General features: G+C 48.7%; 1 protein-coding gene across 1 annotated transcript in view; it reads left to right on the forward strand.

The window, feature by feature from the left end:
- auh (AU RNA binding protein/enoyl-CoA hydratase) overlaps nucleotides 1-18,389 on the forward strand; it is a 348,073-nt gene extending 329,684 nt beyond the window's left edge. The window contains exons 9-10 of the mRNA XM_038804728.1: nucleotides 4,562-4,609; nucleotides 17,901-18,389. Of these exons, the coding sequence (XP_038660656.1) occupies nucleotides 4,562-4,609; nucleotides 17,901-17,978 (126 nt within the window). The 3' untranslated portion in view covers nucleotides 17,979-18,389. The remainder of the gene's footprint in view (nucleotides 1-4,561; nucleotides 4,610-17,900) is intronic.
- The last annotated feature ends 2,834 nt before the right edge of the window (nucleotides 18,390-21,223 follow it).

Consider the following 21,223-nt stretch of genomic DNA (forward strand, 5'->3'; position numbering starts at 1 on the left):
CTCAAGTGTTCTGGAGGAGTTCTCTCACACTCACTGACACAGGTGCCCCAATCGTGATGGTCTGCTGCTTTCTCCAAATTTAGCCATCATGCTACCACCGGTTCGGTGACCATTTCAGGCGGAGGGCGAGAAGCTAGGGAGGAGGTAACCAGCACATTCACATTCCAGGTGGGCTAATTTGACTCCAATTTCCGTGACTATACAATACACATTGTCCCACTGCCTCCCCCTCCACCATTGTGTTACAGGCCATCACAGTATCCTTTTGACCATATTCTTGAAATAAAACTCACCACAAGACAACCAGTAAAGACCAATTTTATCCACAGAACATCAAATAAGTAACATAAAACTGAACTAATCACCTTTGTTTTTCCCTCAATACCGTTGCCTGGCCCAGTGCTTCTATGCAGTGTGACTAGGCCTGCAACAATGATGGAAAGCTGCTGAATTTCAATGAGCGATACTACAGATGGTCTGAGAGCTCTGGCAGTCCTACCTAGAATGCCCAGCTTTGGTTTGCACAATCTCAGCACAGATAGCAGCATCTGGCTGGCTGGCTGATGGGCAACGAGAGCACTGACAGGGTGACAGTGTTGGGACCATGAGTGTTGCTGTCATGAGAGTGGTGAGCCAATTCATGCTCCACAGATTGAGTGTCACTCCCTGGTGTGGAAATCAGTACTGTTTAAAGACAAATTGACCACTTATATCTGCAGCAGTGATAGCAGCAGACTGAGCCCACCAGACAGCAAGCTGAGGTTTCATGACCTCACCCTGAGCTTCCACTGTAACATTCAGATGTTGGCTATTGCTCACATTGATTCCTTTGGAATCTTGGAAGCTGAGCCATCGGCCATCAGGTGCTGCATGATGGTTGGCCTTCAAAATGTTCTCATGGAGTTGGCCACAATATCCTCACTTGAAAGGATGGTCACCAAGCTCTGCACAAAACTCTGCATCAAATTGGAGCCAACCTCTTGAGTTCTTCTTGACTGACAGCCGGTCGACTGGCAAGCTAGCCAGTGCATGGTATGTATGTGCTTATCCCTCAGTTGTTTTCTGTATGCTGCCGCTTTGAAGTGCTCGTCTGAGTTCTCTACAGCGGAACTGTTGTGTGATCTCACCCTCCAGGGAACTGGCACCCGTGCAGCTCTTTCCCTTTTTTCTGGCTGCAGTCAACTTGTGTCTAATGACTCACCACTTGCAGATTCTGCCTCTATGCTATCCTTCAAAGTTTGTTCAGTGCCCGTGTCTCAGTTGGTGATGTAAGTGCCAGATCAAAATGACTGTGTTTCTTCTTCATTTGTCTCATCGTCTTCTAGATCTTCAGTCTCCTGCACCATTGCAGCAGTGGTCAGGCTGCAATTCTTGGGTGTCTGAAAGCATAAAGGCGCAAGGGTATGATCGGGGTGAAGGAAGTGAGGGGAAGCAAGTGGCGCATGGTTAGGCCATAGGCAATTTGTGAAACATATCAATAACACATTGCAGAATAAAGGTGAAGTGAGATGTGAGAAGGTGGAATAATCAGGAACATATCATGTTCTGTGATAACTTCATTCCCTCCTGCATATGCAGCTCACCCAGATAATTGGCTGCTGCTGCAATCTAGTATGGGCCACATTGTCCTACAAGGGAGAGGCAAAATTGTAGTGCAACATGTTTTGGAGATATGCATATGACCGTTGAATATCTGGATGTGTGGAAGTTGTGACATTTGTGTGACTTGCAGCAGTGATAAATGTGAGAGATGGGTAAGATGAGGTTATGAAAGTGACGTTTAAGTTCCAGCTGATAGAGATCATTGGTAGATGAGTGAAGGGGTTGCGGTGAATGGATCAATGTGTGAAGCTTATAGTGCTTTTGGTAAAAATGGCATATGAGGATGTATTCATTGACTGTAGCCACTTATGAGAGGTCAGTACATGTCTTTTGGCATTGCATAAGACTTTGAAGATAGACTTCTGGCATTGACAGCAGTAGCTGCCTGCTCCTATTGCATTCTCAGCGTCTGTCTCTTTCCTAGTCCCTGAGGGAAGAGGATCTGCATCCTCCTAAATACGAAGGCATTAGAGAACCTAGGGTATGCTGTCTGACCTGTTGTTCTATTTTGTAGTTTCTTCCTAGTCTTCTTCTCTTCTTTGACCAGTTCCAGCTCTTGTTGCAGTTAGATTCAGTCTGGTTTCAACTGGTGTTATCCTCTCACTAACCTGAATCCTCCACTGAAGTGTGTAGCCACTCAACAGATGGACTGCATACCACAATCACTATAATTAACAAGCAACCTTTATGTGCTCCCTGCATTACTTTGGGTGTGAGGAATCATGCATTGTGATCTACTCACAATCTTTTGGGCTTTCCATCTTAGTCCCTACTGAATTTGAATATATCTTATGGCGGATATCTAGTTCATGTTTCATATGTTTAAGAATATAACTTTTAAGTTTTAAAAACATAACTTTTAGGTTGGAGGTTAAAGTATTAAATGTACCATAACTAGAAACATCTGATTGAGAAACCCAGAAGCAATGCTGAAGTCAGTGGATTTTAAATAATTACAGTTCAAAGTATTTGTTCAATGAATGACCCATCTCTGGAGTTCTCGGTAGAACCGTGGTGTCTATTGTTGTCTCAAAAAAGGAAGTTGAAAACAGCTTTGTGAACATGAGAGTTGCTTTGAGGAAGCAACGAGTCAAGAGAGAGAATAATTACATCCATTAGAAATATAAATAATTCACATAGGTTACAGAATCAAATAGTTGTGCTGAAGGTACAATTATTTGTTTACATTTCTTTTTGAGGCCATCCTGAAGCATGAAATGCTGTCATGGAGGTAGGCTATGGGGGTAGAATTATCTTTTGTTTAAGTTATCTGGGGGGGGGGGGGTCCTCAGAAAGTAGGCAGTTGTAGCTTTGCTTTGGTATAAACTGCATCGCACTGAATTGAGAGAACGAACAGGAAATGATTGTTAGTTAGGCTTGCAGTTCTTAAGCATAGAAAATTCTAACTTTATCATTCACCACGTGGAATGCAAGTGTGGCTCAAATTCAGTTTTGATTTTGTGAAGCAATACGTAAGTGGGAGATTTGCCTAGTTTGCAACTGGAAGAATAAATCTACAATAGCCCTACAAGAGCCTTGTGGCAGATAGCAATGAGCAGAGCTAGCTTGGAAACTGATAAGGCATTTTTGTGTATGCAACCAGACCAAGAAGCTGAGGCATCAGCCTTCATAAGGTATTAAATAAAAATTGGAGAATCACTTATCCAAACAGCTAATGGAAGGATCCCCATAAAATAATACCTTGGAGAAAAGCTGGAATACTGAGGAAAGTTAAAGTGAATTCAGGGAAGCTGTGGCATACCTTGTGCATTGGTCCCTAAAGAAGTGAATGAACCTTCAAAATCGTTGCAATGTGTCAGGGACGTCTTGGGGAAAGCAAAAAGTAAAAGGTTCACAACATATGCAATTATAAAATATAGTGTTGTTAATAATGTCTGCTTTGTTTGGTTCTTATATAAAATAAAGTTTGTTTTTGTTTAAAATGTGAAATCTTGTGGCGTATTCTGTTGGTTGATTGCTGGGATTTCTCTTTAAATGTTAATTTTCCCTCATTGGATTGTAACTCTCAACTATTGTCCTTCACTTATTTTTGAGATAATACAGCTAAGTGAAATGAGGCTAAATTTACAGTGCAGGAGGAGGTAATTCGGCCCATCAAGTCTGCAACGGCCCATGGAAAGAGCACCGTACTTAAGCCCATGTCTCCACCCTATCCCCGTAACCGTACCTAACCTTTTGGACACCAAGGGGCAATTTAGCAGGGCCAATCTACCTAACCTGCACATCTTTGGACTGTGTGAGGAAACCCGAGCACCCGGAGGAAACCCACGCAGACATGGGGAAAACGTGCAGACTCCGCACAGACAACCATTAAGTGTTTACAGTCCATTGACTGAAGTATTGGAAAAGTGCACGCGAGACACATGTGAAAGGCACAACTCAACTTCAGATCATAAGGAGGAACTGTTGTTCCACTCAAAAATTACATTATTGTACAATTAGAAATCAAACATTACAGGTACTCTCTTGGAAGTAAAATGTCAGAATCACTTATGGGAATACCAGCATCTCTGAATCAGAGCAATAAGCCAAGCAGAGGCTACCAGATCTTTCCAACTCTCCCAGGAATATATGCTAGCTAGATCATTAACTTAATTTGCATCGTGCCTTTACATAGAAATATATCCCAAGGTGTTGTATCAAGCAAATGACAGACACTGTCCCTGAAAGGGCCAACAGTCTCATCATACTCCCTGTGGAAGCCAGATCCCAAAACTGGTGATAGTTAGTATGAAGGCACGGCATTTCTTGAAGGTGTCTTTTTTAGCCACATTTCTGAAAAATAATTTGTACTGATGAAAAAATGACTTGCAAATGACAGATCATTTGCATCAAGACATGTGTTTATTCTTTTGTTCATGAATGTGTTTTGTAAAGATAGAAAATGTGATTATTGGTATAGTTTTCAAAAAATTGTCAACTGCTATTTCTTTTTCAGGTCGATTTGAAAACTGGCTTGGCAATAGAAGAGGCCTGTTACGCTCAGGTATATGTTTAAACCGTTAACCTGTATTTGTGCATGTATGTGTCACTCATATTTTAGCTGTGTACGCAACAAGAGAAAACAAAGCATTTTACAAAGTTTACGTGTTTCTTCTCCTCCTGGTAGAAAGGGTGGTCGGCAGCTTGCTGACTTTAAAATGTGCTGCTCTGCAGTGATGATACACTGGGGATGGCGTCAGTAAGCTGAGAGTGGGACTTCCCAACACCCCCCCCCCCCCCCCCCCTCCCTCGAGTGCAGAAAGTCAATCCCTCAGGAGCTGCTGGCCAATCTGAATGGCTGGCAGCTGAGGGAAAGAAGTAAAAGAATGAAAAAAATAATCATGAAAAACACTGGTTCTGAACCTATGTGGATTTGTGCACTTTAAAGGTAAAAAGAAGGATTTTACAGCCCTCCGCCTGCATTTTAGAAGTGTTGCGGGTGGCTTGTACAATAATGTCTGAACTAGAGCAGCGCCAGAAGAGAGTAGTGACTACTGCTGGGATTACAACGAGTTCTGAAAAGAATATGAATGCCGGATTTACTGATAAGTCCGGCTTTTTGGTTCTGAAGGGATTGAGAAGCAGGGGGAGGAGAAGTGTGGGAGGATGTTGGGTTCTGGAGGCAAAATGGGGAGGCACAAAGGGGAGGTAAGAACTTGGGGATTGCCCCGATAGATGCAGCCCCCCACCCCCCAAAGGCGGTATCCCCCCCATCCTTCCTGCCTTTTGCCTGAGCTGTCAAACCTAGCAGGCTGCCCTCCTTTGTTCCAAGTTGGGTGGGAGGGTGAACTGTGACAAGGAAGCAATCCTTGTAGGCAGGGATCCTACAGCATGATCTGGACAGGTTGGGCGAGAGGGCAAATCAATGGCAGATGCAGTATAATTTGGATAAGCTTGAGCTTATTCACTTTGGAAGCAAAAACAGGAAGGCAGATTACTACCTGAATGGTTGCAAATTGGGAGAGGGGAGTGTGCAGTGGGACCTGGGTGTGCTTGTGCACCAGTCACTGAAGATAAGCATGCAGGTGCAGCAGGCGGTAAAGAAGGCTAATGGTATGTTGGCCTTCATTGCGAGAGGTTTCGAGCATAGAAGCAGGAATGTGTTGCTGCAATTATACAGGGCCTAGGTGAGGCCACACCTAGAATAATGTGTGCAGTTTTGGTCTCCTTTTCTGAGGAAGTGTTCTTGCTCTCGAGGGAGTGCAGTGAAGGTTTACCAGACTGATTCCAGCGATGGCGGGACTGTCATATGAGGAGAGATTGTCTAGGTTAGGATTGTTCTCGTTGGAGTTCAGAAGAATGAGGGGGGATCTCATAGAGACTTATAAAATTCTAACATGACTAGACCAGGGTAGATATTACCAATGATGGGTGTGTCTAGAACAGGGGTCACAGTGTGAGGATGCAGGGTAAATCATTTTGGACAGAGATGAGGAGACATTTCTTCACCCAAAGAGTGGTGAGCCTGTGGAATTCATTACCGTAGGAAGTAGTTGATGCTAAACTATTGAATATATTCAAGAGGCGGCTAGATATAGAACTTGTGGAGAATGTAATCAAAGGCTATGGAGAGAAAGCAGGATTAGGCTATTGAGTTGGATGATCAGACATGATCGTGATGAATGGCGGAGCAGGCTCGAAGGGCCAAAAGGCCTCCTCCTGCTCCTATCTCCTATGTATCCATGTTCCGTCTTCTCCAGCCGCATATAGTATTGCAGCAGATGTGCAGCTCCCTGATGCCTTACCAACCCACTGTAATAGATGAATTGCTTGGGCTTGCCACGGCTCTACTTTACGTGCCCCTGACCCCGCTCCCACCTTCAAAAATCTTGATGGGGGGAGGAGCTGTGAAATTCCTCCCTTTATCTTTAAAATGCAGAATTCCGCGTTGATGCATAATAGTTTTGTACGATTAGTTTTTTGCGTTTTTACTTTTTTCCCTCAGTTACTCTTTTGTCATATACCATTCCTGGCTAAAATCACAGTTCATGGACCTGCTGTTTGGCTGTTGATTTTGCTGCTTAGTAACTAGTTGTTCAGAAGTGCCCCTCTTCATTTGGGTATCACCTGGCTTTGCTCAGCACTTTGTCATACTAGGTAGAGTTGACATTGCTGCTTACCATACTGTATTGATATTGTGGGTTTGAGCTGTGTTCACTCTTTGTGGAAATGTCAGTGTGGTGTACCACCAAGTCATGTAAGGTACTGTACATTAAGTTTTTATTTGATGGATTCTTCAAATTGGATTCAATCTTCCCGATTTCATTATCACAACAAGAATTTGCAAGCATCAAGACTGATTTGACAAAAGCAATAGGGTTATCCAGAAACTACTGGAGAACAAACATCACCTATGTAGGGTTTACCTCAATGACAAATAATCACAATACAAAGATGATGTCTACTGAAACATCTATAGGTCTGTCCAATGCAATCACAGAGAGATGCAAGACACTTGGGTGAATCAGAAAACAGATAAACTTCAGTCATATGCAGATCAAAAGACTGGAAGATATCCTACAGTGCTCTGAAATCACAGTGACTTCACTGCAGTGTTAATGCAAACCTACTTGTGACAATAAAGATTATTATTCTAAATATAATACTTCACCACCAGTCCTTGGAGCTGACATATAAACACAGGTCACAGAAAAGACCAATTTTCTAGAAAGATGTGCAGATCAATTTAACCACATCCTCCATCAGCCTTAATCCATCAATGAAAAAGTAATCAACAGATTACTGTTTTGATGCCCACATTGTTCGGAACAACAAATGCAACAAATTCCGTTCTCGCGGCAAGCCTCCAAGAGCTCATGCTATCCTAGCTGAGGTCTACAAGGTCAATGTCAGGTCAAGAAGTTCACTGAATGTCGTGTTATTCATCCTGGGGTAACACAGATTGCAACACGATGCAGATAGACTGCAAAGCATACACCAAACTTAGGCATTGGTTCAATATGACTTATTGAACTTCTGTAACAATGCACACAGGTGGCTGTGAGTTGACTCCCTACTACTCTAAGTAAACTAACATTGGAAAGAGGCGGAGTGCTGATGCCTCGTGTGTTTTATAGTTGGAAGCCCCCTCTGGTGTTCTGTCTGGTGATTGGTTGTGTTCTGTCCTGCCTGTTGATTGGCTCACCTGGGTGTCTGACACTGCCTGCTTTTACCTCATGATGTGCATGGGTGCATATTATGACATCCCCCCTTTTAAAAAAATTGTCGGTTGGTTGTAGCATATACAACATATTTACAGAGATAACTATTTACAGCAATTGGTGAGTGAATGCATATGAACATGTAAGTTGTCTAGCATGCATATACAGAACAATATATACTAAGGAAATATTTATAAGTCCAGTCGCTGGGGCTGCCGTTGGATTCTTGTCGACCGCCTGAGAGGTGGGGTGGGGCTGATGGCGCCTTGACAGGCGGGAATGCAGCCAGATTGGTGGCCTCATGGAGCGAGGTATCCGGAGAAGGCATAACGACATCTGGGAACGTGAGATCCGGTGGTGGCCAGGCAAATTTGCGTAGTGCCCTTCTGTTGCGCCTGACAATGGATCCATCAGCCATGCGAACCACAAGTAACCTGGGAGCAGCCTGTCGAACAACAACAGCTGGAGCTGACCAGCCTCCACCAGGCAACTTGATGCAAACAGCATCCTTCGGAGAGAGCACGGGCAGATCAGTAGCATGAGCATCGTATGCCAGCTTTTGCCAGCGTCTGATTTGCTGCATCTTCTGCAGCACTGGAAGGTGATCCAGGTCAGGTAAATGAATGGCCGGAACAGTCGTCCGCAGGTTACGATTCATAAAGAGCTGTGCCGGAGACAGACCGTTGGACAGAGGGGTTGCCCTGTACGTCAGGAGAGCAAGGTTAAAGTCCGAAGGTGAGTCCGCAGCCTTTCAGAGCATTTGCTTCACGATATGGATCCCTTTTTCGGCCTTCCCGTTAGATTGCGGGTAGTGCGGGCTCGAGGTGATGTGCTGGAACTGACATAGCTTTGCGAAGTTGGACCATTCTTGGCTATAGAGACAGGGACCGTTGTCGCTCATGACCGTGAGTGGAATTCCATGCCTGGCAAATGTCTCCTTGCAGGCCTTGATGACAGTCCTTCATGTTAAGTCGGACAGTTTCACCACTTCGGGGTAACTTGAGAAGTACTCAATTATAAGGACGTAGTCATGCCCATTGGCATGAAAAATGTCGATCCACACCTTAGACCATGGAGAGGTCACGATCTTGTGCTACTGAAGCGTTTCTTTGGCCTGAGCAGGCCAGAAACGCTGGCAGATCACGCAATTGAGGACGATGTTTGACATGTCCTTGTTGATGCCAGGCCAATAGACAGCCTGCCGGGCCCTGCGCCTGCACTTCTCAACACCGAGGTGTCCCTCGTGGATCTGCGTGAGCACTAAGCTCTGGAGGCTGAGAGGAATAACGATGTGATCCAACTTGAGGAGGATCCCCTCAACAACTGTTAGGTCATCCTTTACATTAAAGAACTGGGGACATTGCCCCTTCTGCCAGCCATTCGTAAGGTGTTGTATGACCCACTGCAGAAGAGGGTCCTTGGCGGTCTCTTCTTGAATGTTGATGAGTCGTTCGTCGGATGCCGGGACGGTAGTGGCACACAGTTGCACCTGTGCCTGAATTTGGTGGATGAAGTCGACCTGTTCACAGGGCGAGGTGATGGCGCGAGACAGGGCATCTGCAATGATTAGCTCCTTTCCAGGTGTGTAAACCAGTTCGAAATCATACCAGCGGAGTCGAAGGAGAGTGCACTGAAGCCTGGCGTCACGTCATTCAAGTCCTTGTGAATGATATGGGCTAGGGGTCTGTGGTCAGTCTCTACTGTGAAGGTTGGCAGACCATACACATAATCGTGGAACTTCACAATACCGGTGAGAAGGCCCAGGCATTCTTTCTCTATCTGAGCATACTGTTGCTCAGTGGGGGTCATGGCACTTGACGCATAGGCAATTGGAGCCCAGGACGAGGAGCTGTCCTTCTGGAGGAATACCGCCCCAATGCCATCCTGGCTGGCGTCTGTGGAGATTTTAGTCTCCCACTCAGGGTCTTAAAAAGCTAGAACAGGAGCAGTGGTTAGCTTTGTCTTTAACTCAAGCCACTCAGCCTGATGTGTGGGTAGCCACTGGAAAGTGGTGGACTACTTCACCAAAAGCCTGAGAGCCGTGGTGTGTGACGCGAGGTTGGGAATGAACTTTCCCACAACATTTACCATACCCAGGAATCGGAGTACCACCTTTTTGTCTTCTGCGGTCTTCATTGTGTTGATGGCCTTGACTTTGTCCGAATCCGGTTGCACGCCCAGCTGGGATATTTGATCACCCAAAAACTTGATTGATGACATGCCAAAGGAGCATTTGGCTTTGTTCAACTTAAGGCCGTTGGCATGTATGCGTCTGAAGACCTGTTTCAGATGAGAAATATGTTCCTCCGGGGTCGTGGACCATATAATGATGTCATCCACATAAACCCGCACACCATCAATGCCCTCTAGCATTTGTTCCATTATCCTATGAAAGATTTCAGAGGCCGAAACAATACCAAATGGCATGCGGTTGTAACAATATCATCCGAAAGGTGTATTAAACGTGCAGAGCTTCCTGCTGGTCCCGTCCAGTTGTATCTGTCAGAAGCCACGCGATGCATCTAGTTTTGTAAAGAATTTGGCATGTGCCATCTCACTTGTCAGCTCCTCCCGCTTCGGGATCAGGTAGTGTTCCCGCATTATGTTCGGTTAAGATCCTTGGGATTATACAAATACGCAATTCTCCAGAGGTGGTCTTCGAACAGACCATCGAGCTGACCTAGTCAGTTGGTTCTGTCACTTTAGATATTATACCCTGGTCTTGGAGCTCCTACAGCTCTGCCTTTAACCAGTCCTTCAGAGGAGCCGGCACTCAGCGTGGTGCATAGATCACAGGCGTGGCATCAGGCCTGAGCAAGATTTTGTAGCGGTAGGGCAGCGTGCCCATCCCGCTGAACACGTCCGGATATTGCAATAGTAGCTCGTCAATGTCGGCCTGCAGATTCATGTTGGCAGAAGACATGGCATGTACGCGCTGGACGAGATGGAGTAGCTTGCATGCATGGGTACCAAGCAGGGAAGCCTTGTCGGGCTTGACGATTTCAAACCGCAATGTGGCCTAGATGGCCTTGTTGGAGACATGCAGGTGACAGGACCCTAACGCAGTGATGGCATTGCCATTCTAGTCATGCAGCTGGCAGGCCGGCGGACGAATTGTTGGCTGCCTTTGGATGCGAGCAAGATCTGTTTAGGAGATTAGATTGGCCGAAGCACCGGTGTCCAGCTTGAATCGGCTGCTGCATTGGTTGACTTGTACAATTGCACGCCACTCGTCCACAGAATCCACCTTGAGGATGGGTATGTGTGTTGCTGAACATGAGGAGGCCTTGTCATACATGGTAATGATGCCCACTCGATATGGGGACTCCGGCCAGTGGTCCTCTGGATCCATAGTGGTATCAGGTTCCGAATCCAGCAGCCCTTGCTGCACACTTTGAACGCGTTTGCGTTGGAACTGGGATCGCTGGCCCACAATCGGAGGTGCAGACCTGCACAAGGCGGCATAATGGCCAGGCTTCCTACAATTTAGACATTGCCTGCCTCTTGCAGGACATTGCCGCTTTAAATGGGCAGTGCCGTACTTCGGCACGTCATCACGTTGACGTCGTAATGCTCCGTGCGTCGTCGCACATGCGCAGTGCGGTCAACCGCCGCTCGCACCAGCGCAGTATGGTCTTAGGCCGCTTCGTTCTCCTGTCCCTGGTGTGCATGCATGGGACCACGGGAAAAGCATGCAAAATGGCTGCCTTCATCGATGCTAAGGCTCGGCATTCGGGCGATGGGCTGTACACACTCTGCCTCGTGGGAGGCAAGTTGGTCCTGCTCTGCCGATTTAAGGTGGGAATAGCGTCTTTTCGCCTGTTCATGGACTTTGCACGCCTCGATGGCTACTGGCAGGATCATATTTTTTATTTTTAGGAGTTGCTCCCGCAGGGCGTCGGAGTGGACGCCAAACACGATCTGATCCCTGATGAGGGAATCAGCGGTGTCACCGTAGTTGCAGGATTGCGCTAGAATGCGGAGCAAGGTGTACCAGCACAACTGGCTCACTGGATGACACTCTTGAGAGAAGGCGCAGCAGCCATGGTAAGGGTGGGGGAGGATTGGGGGATTTGAGGGTCCCAGGGTGGAAGCCCTAACTGATTGTCAATCTCTCACTTTCTCCAATTCCTTCCTGATAAACCATCTTTGCTGGAGTCGATCTTGCAAAGGCTGCCCACGCTTTGCTTGTGGCAGCCTAGGCGGACAGAAGCTGGAAATGGCAGCAACGTCAACACAGGCTGGAGGTGGCACCACATGTGCAAGGGGCCACTGCACACCCTGATGACCTGGCCACCTCTCAGGCTGAGGAGGGACCCAGAAGGTGAGGCCAGCGATGGCCCAAGGTGTACAGGCGTCGTTGGTCATTCAGAGAGCTGACGGACATCATGTGCTACATAAGACTGCGTCTCAGCAAGGAGACAGTGCTATCGAGGACATGTCCTCATGGACATGGCACCCCATGGAGGAGGAGAAAGACACCTGTTCCCGGTGGCCATGAAGGTCATTGCAGCCCTCAACCTTTATGACACCATGTCAGTCCAGGGCTTGAGCTGGGGCCCTTGGCATGTCGCAATCTTCCGCCCACATGTGCATTTGGGAGGTGACGGATGATCTGTATGCCCGGGCATCCAACTATATCACCTTCGAGCTGAGCCAGGCCCACCAAGAAGCCCGGGCTGCAGGATTTGCTGTCATCGCCAGGATGCCCCAGATCTAGGGGCGATTGATGGCACACATGTCGCCCTGCGAGCACCGGGGAATCAGACAGTGCCCTATATTAGCAGGAAGGTGTTACACTCCCTGAATGTTTAGATTGTGTGTGACCACCGCCTCCGAATCATGCACATATGCGCTCGCTACCTTGGGAGCGTACAATACTGCTACATCCTGCGGCTCTCAGCGATCCCCAGTGTGTTTGAGGACCACCCCAGGATAATGAGTTGGCTTGTGGGAGACAAGAATACCCCCTGAGGTCATGTCTGATGACGCTAGTGCGGAGGCCTGAGATTGAGGCAGAGGCTCGATTTAATGAGGCCCACGTTGCCACTCGTGCTATCGTTGAGCGGTGCATCCAGCTGCTGAAAACACCGTTTCGATGCCTTGGCCGCTCTGGTGTACACCCCTAGAGGGTCTCTCACTTTTTAGTGGTCTGCTGTGCCCTCCACAATCTGGCATAGGAGCAAGATGACATGCTGGAGGAGGAGCAGGACGAGGCGGACGGACATGCGGCCTCGTCTGAAGAGGAGGCGGTCCAGGATGGGCTGGTGGACGAACCCGAGGATGAGCCAGAGGATAGAAGACAGGAAGCGACAAGGCTCCCACATGCCAGGAGGATCAGGGAAGTCCTCATCTTCTCCAGATTCTCCGAGGACGAGGCTGTGTCCATCAGCTTAACACGAAATCCTCCCCCCGCCGCATTTCCCTCCCTCCCCACATCCTCCCCAGTTCCCTCCCTCCCAAAGCCCCGCTCCCCTCCATTTCCCTCCCTCCCTCTCATTTCTGCTTCAATCGCCCCACCCCATTACCCTCTCTCCCCATTCCCTTCCCCCCCACCATCCCTTTTCCCTCCCTCCCCCAATCCCCCACCCCCTTTTTCATCCCTCCTCCCCATTCCCCTCCCCCAATCCCCTCTTTCCCTCCCATTCCCCACCCCCATCACGCCACCCCATCCCCGACCACCTTGTTACTCCCTCAGTTCAGGGTGAAGGGCCGGTGTTGCCACTGTTAGCAGGTCACAATAAAGCAGGGGAGTGATTACTCGCTGTGAGGAAAGCCCTAGTGTTCTTCAGTTTCTGCTGAAGTCTGACTCCCTGTTTTTCAGATGACAGCGCGCTCAGATATATTCGCTGAATGGGGTCGGCATCAAGGCCTTTTGAGCTTAAACCACTGTGCCCGGAGGGGTCAGGGTGTGGGGGGAGCCGAGGGCACATGGGGCGAGGGTGCGGGCAGGCCCGTTAAACATTTTACTGTGACAGATTTCTATTCTCCCTAGCGACAGTTAGTAACCTGACCATTGCACACTCAGTGCTCCTCACTCTTCTTGGTTTTCCTTGGTCTACTGCTGCATCTAGGTGTGTCCCCAGGATGCATATTATAGGTGATGGCAGCCTGCTGCTTTCCGTGCCCTGTGGCCTTTGATGCCGTTGGTGGATATCCTCTGGAGGGCATGGAACCCGAGGCCCCGGCTGACTTACAGGCGTCACCTTGCCACCCTGTTCTGCCAGCTGCCCTTGGGATGCGCCTCCAGGGTTTCCTCCTCCCTAACCGTGCCCGTCGGGTCCTGGGGGGACTTCATGCGACGGAGGAGCAATTGGAGTGAGCTGCAGAACTCCTGAATCATCTGGCACTGCCAGTCCTGGAGGCTCCCCATTATCTCCACCATGGTGTTGATACCATCAGCGATGCACTTCGGTAACTGTGCCATGCTCTGCAATGCCTCGGCAATGTCCATCTGCATATGGGATATGTCCCTCAGCGAATGGGACATGATGCCGAGGCCCAGAGCCATGGTCATCACAGACTGAGCCATGCCTCGGATACCACTACTAAAGACGCTGACGTCGTGCTCCAGGTTTTCCACGGCGGTTGCCACCCTAGCAGTGTTGGCCTTGGAGTCACTCATTGTTGGCACCATCTCCTGCACCTGCAGCCTTGGGGACTCCTCCAATCGGCCTTGCATTGCTGGAATGTCGCTGACCCCCCCCCCCACCCCTGTATCCGATCATTTGCATCAGCTCTGGGAAAATCTTGTCCGGATGCTTGGCATCTGTCTGGGACCCAGCTGTGTCCTGGGAACCAGTAGACCTCTGACTGCTGTCTCCCTTGGTTGTTCTGGCCTCCAGCTGATCTGCATCACCAGATTGTACCCCAGAAGCCTGTCCACTAATATCACCTACCGAGGTATGTACTGATGGAAGGTGCGGGTGATAGTTGTGACACCTCGCCGATAGTCTCCTCAGACCTCTCCTCTGAGTGGTCTCTTGGGTGGCGGGGGAGTGAACGATTCCAGATGACCCGGCCTCATCAGATGGAGATCCTGCGAGACAATAGGCATGTGGTCAGTGAGAGGGAAGATCATTTTGTCTGACATGAACAACTCACTTGAGACAGATCATCTGAGTGAAGAGGCAGTGGATCCTCACCTCTCTGGCCATGATGGTGTCCAGGATGAGTCGGTTCTTTCTGGGAGTGGTGGATAGGTATAGGCAGTGTCCGGGGGGGGGGGGGGGGGGGGGGGGGGGGGGGTCCATCGCTGACAGCATCAACACCATGGTGAAGATAATGGGGAGCCTCCAGGACTGGCAGTGCCAGATGATTCAGCAGGCCAACTTCGCTGTCAGTGATTGCTCTTTCCTCAGGCAACCCTCCCTAATTTCAATACTCATTCCTCATAGGGGATGAGGACTCGCATCTCTGGGACTCCGCCCCCAACTTGGGCCCTTTCCCATTTATTATGTGTGGTCTTCTCCTGCGGGAACAAAGAGAGGGCATTGTGAGCCGCAGGCTTGATGGGTCAGGAGGCATTCTATATCAGGTGGCATGTGTGGGCACCGCACCTGGAAATGAAGAGATTGTGCTGGTGGGTGCCAGGAGGTTCTGAGCAGCAAGCACGAAGATCGGATGTGGGGAGGATATTTCAGAACCTCCTGATTTTTGATCACAAGTCCTTTTTTAGGAAGACGAATGAGATGATTTTGAGGTTTGTGTGGGCAGGGATGGCTCCTCGGATGAAGGATCGACTGGGGTGTGGGGGAGAGTTGGTGAGGGGGTGAGGTTAGCTTTGCTGAACTTGTTGAATTATTAGTCTGCAGCAAACAGTGCAATGACTACGAAATGGAGGAGTGGTTGGTTTGCGACAGATGAAGGCGGCCTCATGTTAGTTGACCAGTTTGAGGGCTTTGTTGTCAGCGCCCCTTCCGTTATCACCGGTTTGGTACTCCATGAATTCAGTAGTGGTAACAGCACTGAGGGTTGGAACGAGGCATGTTGCTGTGGGTCCCGATTTGTGACAATCATCAGTTTGCACTGGCAGTGTTGGATGCGAGTATGCAGGGGTGGTGGGAGGCAGGGATACAGTACTTCAGGAATTTGTTTATGGGAGGAAACCTTGCAGACCTGGAAAAGCTCGAGAACACGTACCAGTTACCAAAGGAGAATAGGTTCAGGTATCTGCAGGTTAGGGACTTCATTAGGAAGGAGGTGCCGTTGATCCCGACGCTGCCACCCCGGTGCTGCAGGATAAACATCTGTCCGAGGATGAAATTGGGGAGGGCAGTGTTGCGGACATGTATGGGGAGCTGATGAAGAGGGGAATGTGGTCCCATAAAGGAGGTCATGCACAGGTGTGAGGAGGAGTTTGGGGGAGCAGTGGGGGGACGTTGGGGTATGGAGTGTGGAATGAGGCTCTGAGGAGGATGAATGTGCCCTCAATGAGTGCTAGGCTAAGTGTTACCAATTTAAGGTGGTGCATGGACCACACATGACGGTGTCCAGGATGAGTCGGTTCTTTCTGGGAGTGGAGGATAGGTATAGGCAGTGTCCGTGGGGGGTTGGGGGTGAACCATCTTTATATGTTTTGGGTATGTCCGAGGTTGAGGGGATTTTGGGATTTTTCGATGTAATGTCAAAGATTCTGGGGTAGAGGTAGTTCCGAGTCCAGAGATGGCGATATCTGAAGTGTTGGAGGGTCCGGGAGTACAGGTGGGGAGAGAGGCCGACGTCTTGGCTTTTGTCTCCCTGATAGCCCGGAGATGGATTTTGTTGTGTTGGTGGTGTTCTAAGCCGCCAAAGGTGGGAGTATGGGTGAGCGATATGGCACAGTTCCTGCAGTTGGATAAAATTAAGTTTGCAATTGGGGGGATAGAGGAGGGGTTTGCCTTGAGGTGGAAGCTGTTTATCGTCTACTTTAAGGACTTTACTGAGCTGTCAGTGGGATTGGGCAAGTTGGAAAAGGGAGACGGGTACCGGGTTGGCAGCGAGATGAATGGGGGCTGTTGTTGGGGGAATGAAGGGAGTAGGATTTTGTTACCTGTTGTCGCACTTGGCTTTGTATTTCTTTGATTTTCTATATTTTAAACGTTTTTTTAAAAAAAAATTAAAAGCAGCTCCCCCTTGTTAGCGGCGAGCTGCTGAGGCGCGAGTCAGGCGAATCAGACGGCAAAGGAGCCAGCAATGTCGAGAATCTCGTGGGGGCTCATTTTTGACACTAAGTGCAGTTGAATATAGGCCACGATCTCGCCAACATGGCTGTAGTGAAACACCCCACGAAAAGTGCCGAAAACCAGACTTTGCCATTGTTGCATTGAATTGCGCCATCGCAATGCATGATCAGTGACGCAAAAGCCTTATTATTGTTGTCTACCTTTTTTTTAAAAGTTGGTTTCAAAATGGGGTATACTAAATCTTGGCTTTCCCTCCAACCCAACCTGTCTGAAAATTGCCCCGTATGATTGTAAAGACCCATAACCAATTTTAAAAATACAATACATATCCCTTCTTTCAGAATTTTAGCATGACACTTATTCATTGTTGAATAAATTATAGTGATGCTGTCCTTTCAGCTTGGTTTTTAATTCCTATCCTTCTGCATTGATATGGAGTTGACAGAGTGACAAAGCGGACAGCAAACAAGGCATTAAGTATGAGCAGCAGCATATATTCAGATCAATTTTGGGGGTTTGGTTCAGTAGCTCAATAGTGTTTGTGAAACATTCCTTCCTAGAAAATCACATACAGCAGGAAATTGCTTCAGGAGTGACCACATCATAATGGAATTGTTCTTGGCCATTATTTAGTGGAAAGTACCAAGAGGTGTTCAGCAAGCCAAACATTGACTCAGGACTCTGGATGAAAATGCAGGAAAAGGATGAAACACAATTTCCAACAGCTGTATACAGTAATGAATTTAAGCTTTTACACAAGATAATTATTGCACACATTATACATAACAATGCTATGTTAGGCTGTAAGCAAAAACATCCTTTTCAATTGTTTGTAAATCATAAAATGAACTGTGCAATGTTCAGGACTGATTGCATTATTTCAACTCTCCAGAGACTGCCTCCACATGCCATTTTACCTAGCAATCCAATGAGCCTGAATTTAAAATCGTGTTTTTCCCTTAAATTTCAGGTGATTCCGACAAAAGATAGAATTGAAGGACTTAATGCTTTTAAAGAAAAACGACTTCCCCGATACACGGGGGAATGATATCAGGGCGTGGAGAAAAATGAGCCTTTGAAATGGGACGAAAAACATCTAATTCATGGTATTTTTTATCTCATCTGTGTTCAGAAATGACTTTAATAAATACTAAGAGCCATAATGTATCTGATTTTGAGTATTGTATCTTTAAGAAAAATGTGAAGCATTGCTGTGATTTACTGCACATTGAACATTTACTACTATATAATTATTTTGCATTCATATTTCTATTCTTAAAACATACCAGTGAATGGGTAAGGTAAATCTTGTAACCTTCATCTGTATTCCTTGGAGTACATATTCTCCACAATTATCCAAGAAACTGCATTCAATATTTTCACAAATGTTCATATGTTTTCTTTGTATCAATCCCTTCTTTCTTGACACAGAATAAATTGAAACAAGTTTATGCTAAAATGGGTTGGGACGTATTTATTGTGAATGGAGATGCATAGAGGATTAATTTCAGAAACTTGCACCATAACTCATCACCATGCTGCGATTTATTTTGTAGCTTTGTAAAAATGTTAATCATTGTATATTAAATAACCTTTGACCCTGTAGAAAAAAGCAGTAAAGCAAAGTCCAGAGTCACAGATGACCAGCTGCTTTCCCCTTTGAGGGGGAGAGCTGATTGGTGGTGATTAAACCGGAAGATCATCACCCGTCAGACAAGTGGCAAGATTGAGAATGCAGGCCTTCATGAATAACCTGAGCCAGTTTGAGAATTGAACCCGCTGTGATGAATGGTTACTGTATTACTGTACCCTTACCATCATGTAAGGTGATGTCCCCTTTAAGACCGGGCTTGGTACATGCCCGGCATCTGCTGTCTACCTGCCGGTAGCGCTCAGGGGAAACACGAGATAAATTCGTAGAAAAGCTCACCGCGCTCGCCAGGAACTGCAATCATCAGGATGTGACGGGGGAAGTCCACATGAATCTGCACATCCGAGACGCTTTCATGTCCGGCATCCGTTTGACCTTCATCCGGCAGCGTCTCCTCGAAAATGGAGCAAAAGACCTCCAGGACACGGTAACACTCGCCACCTCGCTGGAAGTGGCCCGCCACAATCTAGGTATGTATCTTGCGAGCCCACCTTAGACTTCCCCAGACTCGGCCACGCTACGGGCCTGCGTCGTGCGGCGACCTGCCCAGACCGGGGGCACACCGTGCTATTTCTGTGGGCAGGGCCAGAACCCACGTCCATGCTGCCCAGCCCGCTCCGCCATCTTCAGCGACTGCGGGAAGAAGGGGCATTTTGCGAGGGGTCTGCCTGGCCAGACCCAAGGCCCAGAAACAAAAAGATAACCGGGCCCGAAAATCAGGCTCACAGGCCCGCAGGCCTCACAACGCGGCTGCGCACCGACCGGACACGCTCCCCTCTGACGCATCATCGGCCTCGTGCGAGTCATGGGGGCGGCCATCTTGGTGGCGGCTATCCTATTGACCCGACACGTGCGACCGACGGCGGCGACCATTTTGTGAATCCGACTCAGCTGAGGACTCGGACTACCCGCAACTGGGAGCGATTACACTCGACCAAACGCGTCCAAAGCACCTGCAGAATTCCATGATGCAGGTCCAAGACAACGGGCGCGACACTCCCTGCCTCTTCGACTCTGAGGGCACAGAGAACTTTATCCACGCGGAAACGGTAAGACTCTGCTGCTTGCGCACCCATCCCGCATCCCAATCCATAGCCCCCCTGCTGCTCGGGCTGGATTTCCAATGCAACCACCGAAGCCTGACATTGAAGTTCGGCGGACCCCTGCCCCCCCTCACGGTATGCAGCCTTGCGACACTGAAAGTCGCACCCCCTCTCTCTATTCGCGAACCTCACTCCGGACTGTAAGCCCGTCGCCACCAGGAGCCGGCGGTACAGTGCCCAAGACATGACTTTTATAAAGTCAGAGGTCCAGCGTTTACTGGGAGAGGGGGTCATCGAGGCTAGCAACAGCCCCTAGAGAGCACAAGTGGTGGCAGTACGGTTTGGGGAAAAGAAGCGGATGGTCGTGGACTACAGCCAGACCATAAACCGCTTCACGCAGCTTGATGCGTACCCCCTTCCTCGCATAGCAGAAATGGGCAATCAGATCGCCCAATGCTGGGTATTTTCCACTGTTGATCTCAAATCCGCCTATCACCAGCTCCCTATCCGACCGAAAGATCGCCCCTACACTGCCTTCTAAGCAGCCGGCCGGCTCTTCCACTTCCTTAGGGTCCCCTTCGGCGTCACAAATGGGGTCTCCATCTTCCAGAGGGCGATGGACCAAATGGTGGACCAGTACGGCTTGCGGGCTACATACCCGTACTTGAACAATGTCACCATCTGCGGCCATGATCAGCAGGACCATGATGCAAACCTTGAAAAGTTTCTCCAGACTGCCCGGGCCCTCAACCTGACCTACAACAAGGAAAAGTGCGTTTTCCACACAACCCGACTAGCGATCCTTGGCTGCGTCGTGGAAAACGGGGTCCTAGGTCCCGACCCTGACCACATGCGTCCCCTTAAGGAACTCCCCCTCCCCTCTAGCCTCAAGGCCCACAAACGGTGCTTGGGGCTTTTCTCCTATTACGCCCAGTGGGTCCCCAAATATGCGGACAAAGCCAGCCCACTCATAAAGACCATGACTTTTCCCCTGACGGCTGAGACCCGTCGGCCTTCAGCCTTATCAAGGCCGATATCATCAAGGCCACTATGCACGCAGTGGACGAAACCATCCCTTTCCAGGTAGTGAGCGATGCGTCAGACATTGCCCTGGCTGCTACCCTCAATGAGGCAGGCAGCCCAGTAGCTTTCTTCTCCCGGACCCTCACCGCCTCCGGGATTCGGCACTCTGCAGTCAAAAAGGAGGCACAAACCATTGTGGAGGCCGTGCGACACTGAAGGCACTACCTTGCTGGTAGGAGGTTCACCCTCGTTACCGACCAATGGTCGGTAGCCTTCATGTTTGATAACGCACAACGGGGCAAAATTAAGAATGATAAAATCTTGGCGTGGAGGATCGAACTCTCCACCTACACGTACGATATCAAGTATCGTTGAGGGGAGTGCAACGAGCCCCCAGATGCCCTGTTCCGCGGCACGTGTGCCAACGCACTGGAGGATCTCCTGCGGGCCATCCACAATGACCTCTGTCACCCGGGGGTTACCCGGCTCGCCCACTTTATCAAGCCCCGCAACCTACCTTACTCCACCAAGGAGGTCAAGGCCATGACCAGGGCTTGCCAGATCTGCGTGGAGTGC

The sequence above is a fragment of the Scyliorhinus canicula genome, chromosome 8 (assembly GCF_902713615.1).
Source record: "Scyliorhinus canicula chromosome 8, sScyCan1.1, whole genome shotgun sequence".
Classification (NCBI taxonomy): Eukaryota; Metazoa; Chordata; class Chondrichthyes; order Carcharhiniformes; family Scyliorhinidae; genus Scyliorhinus; species Scyliorhinus canicula.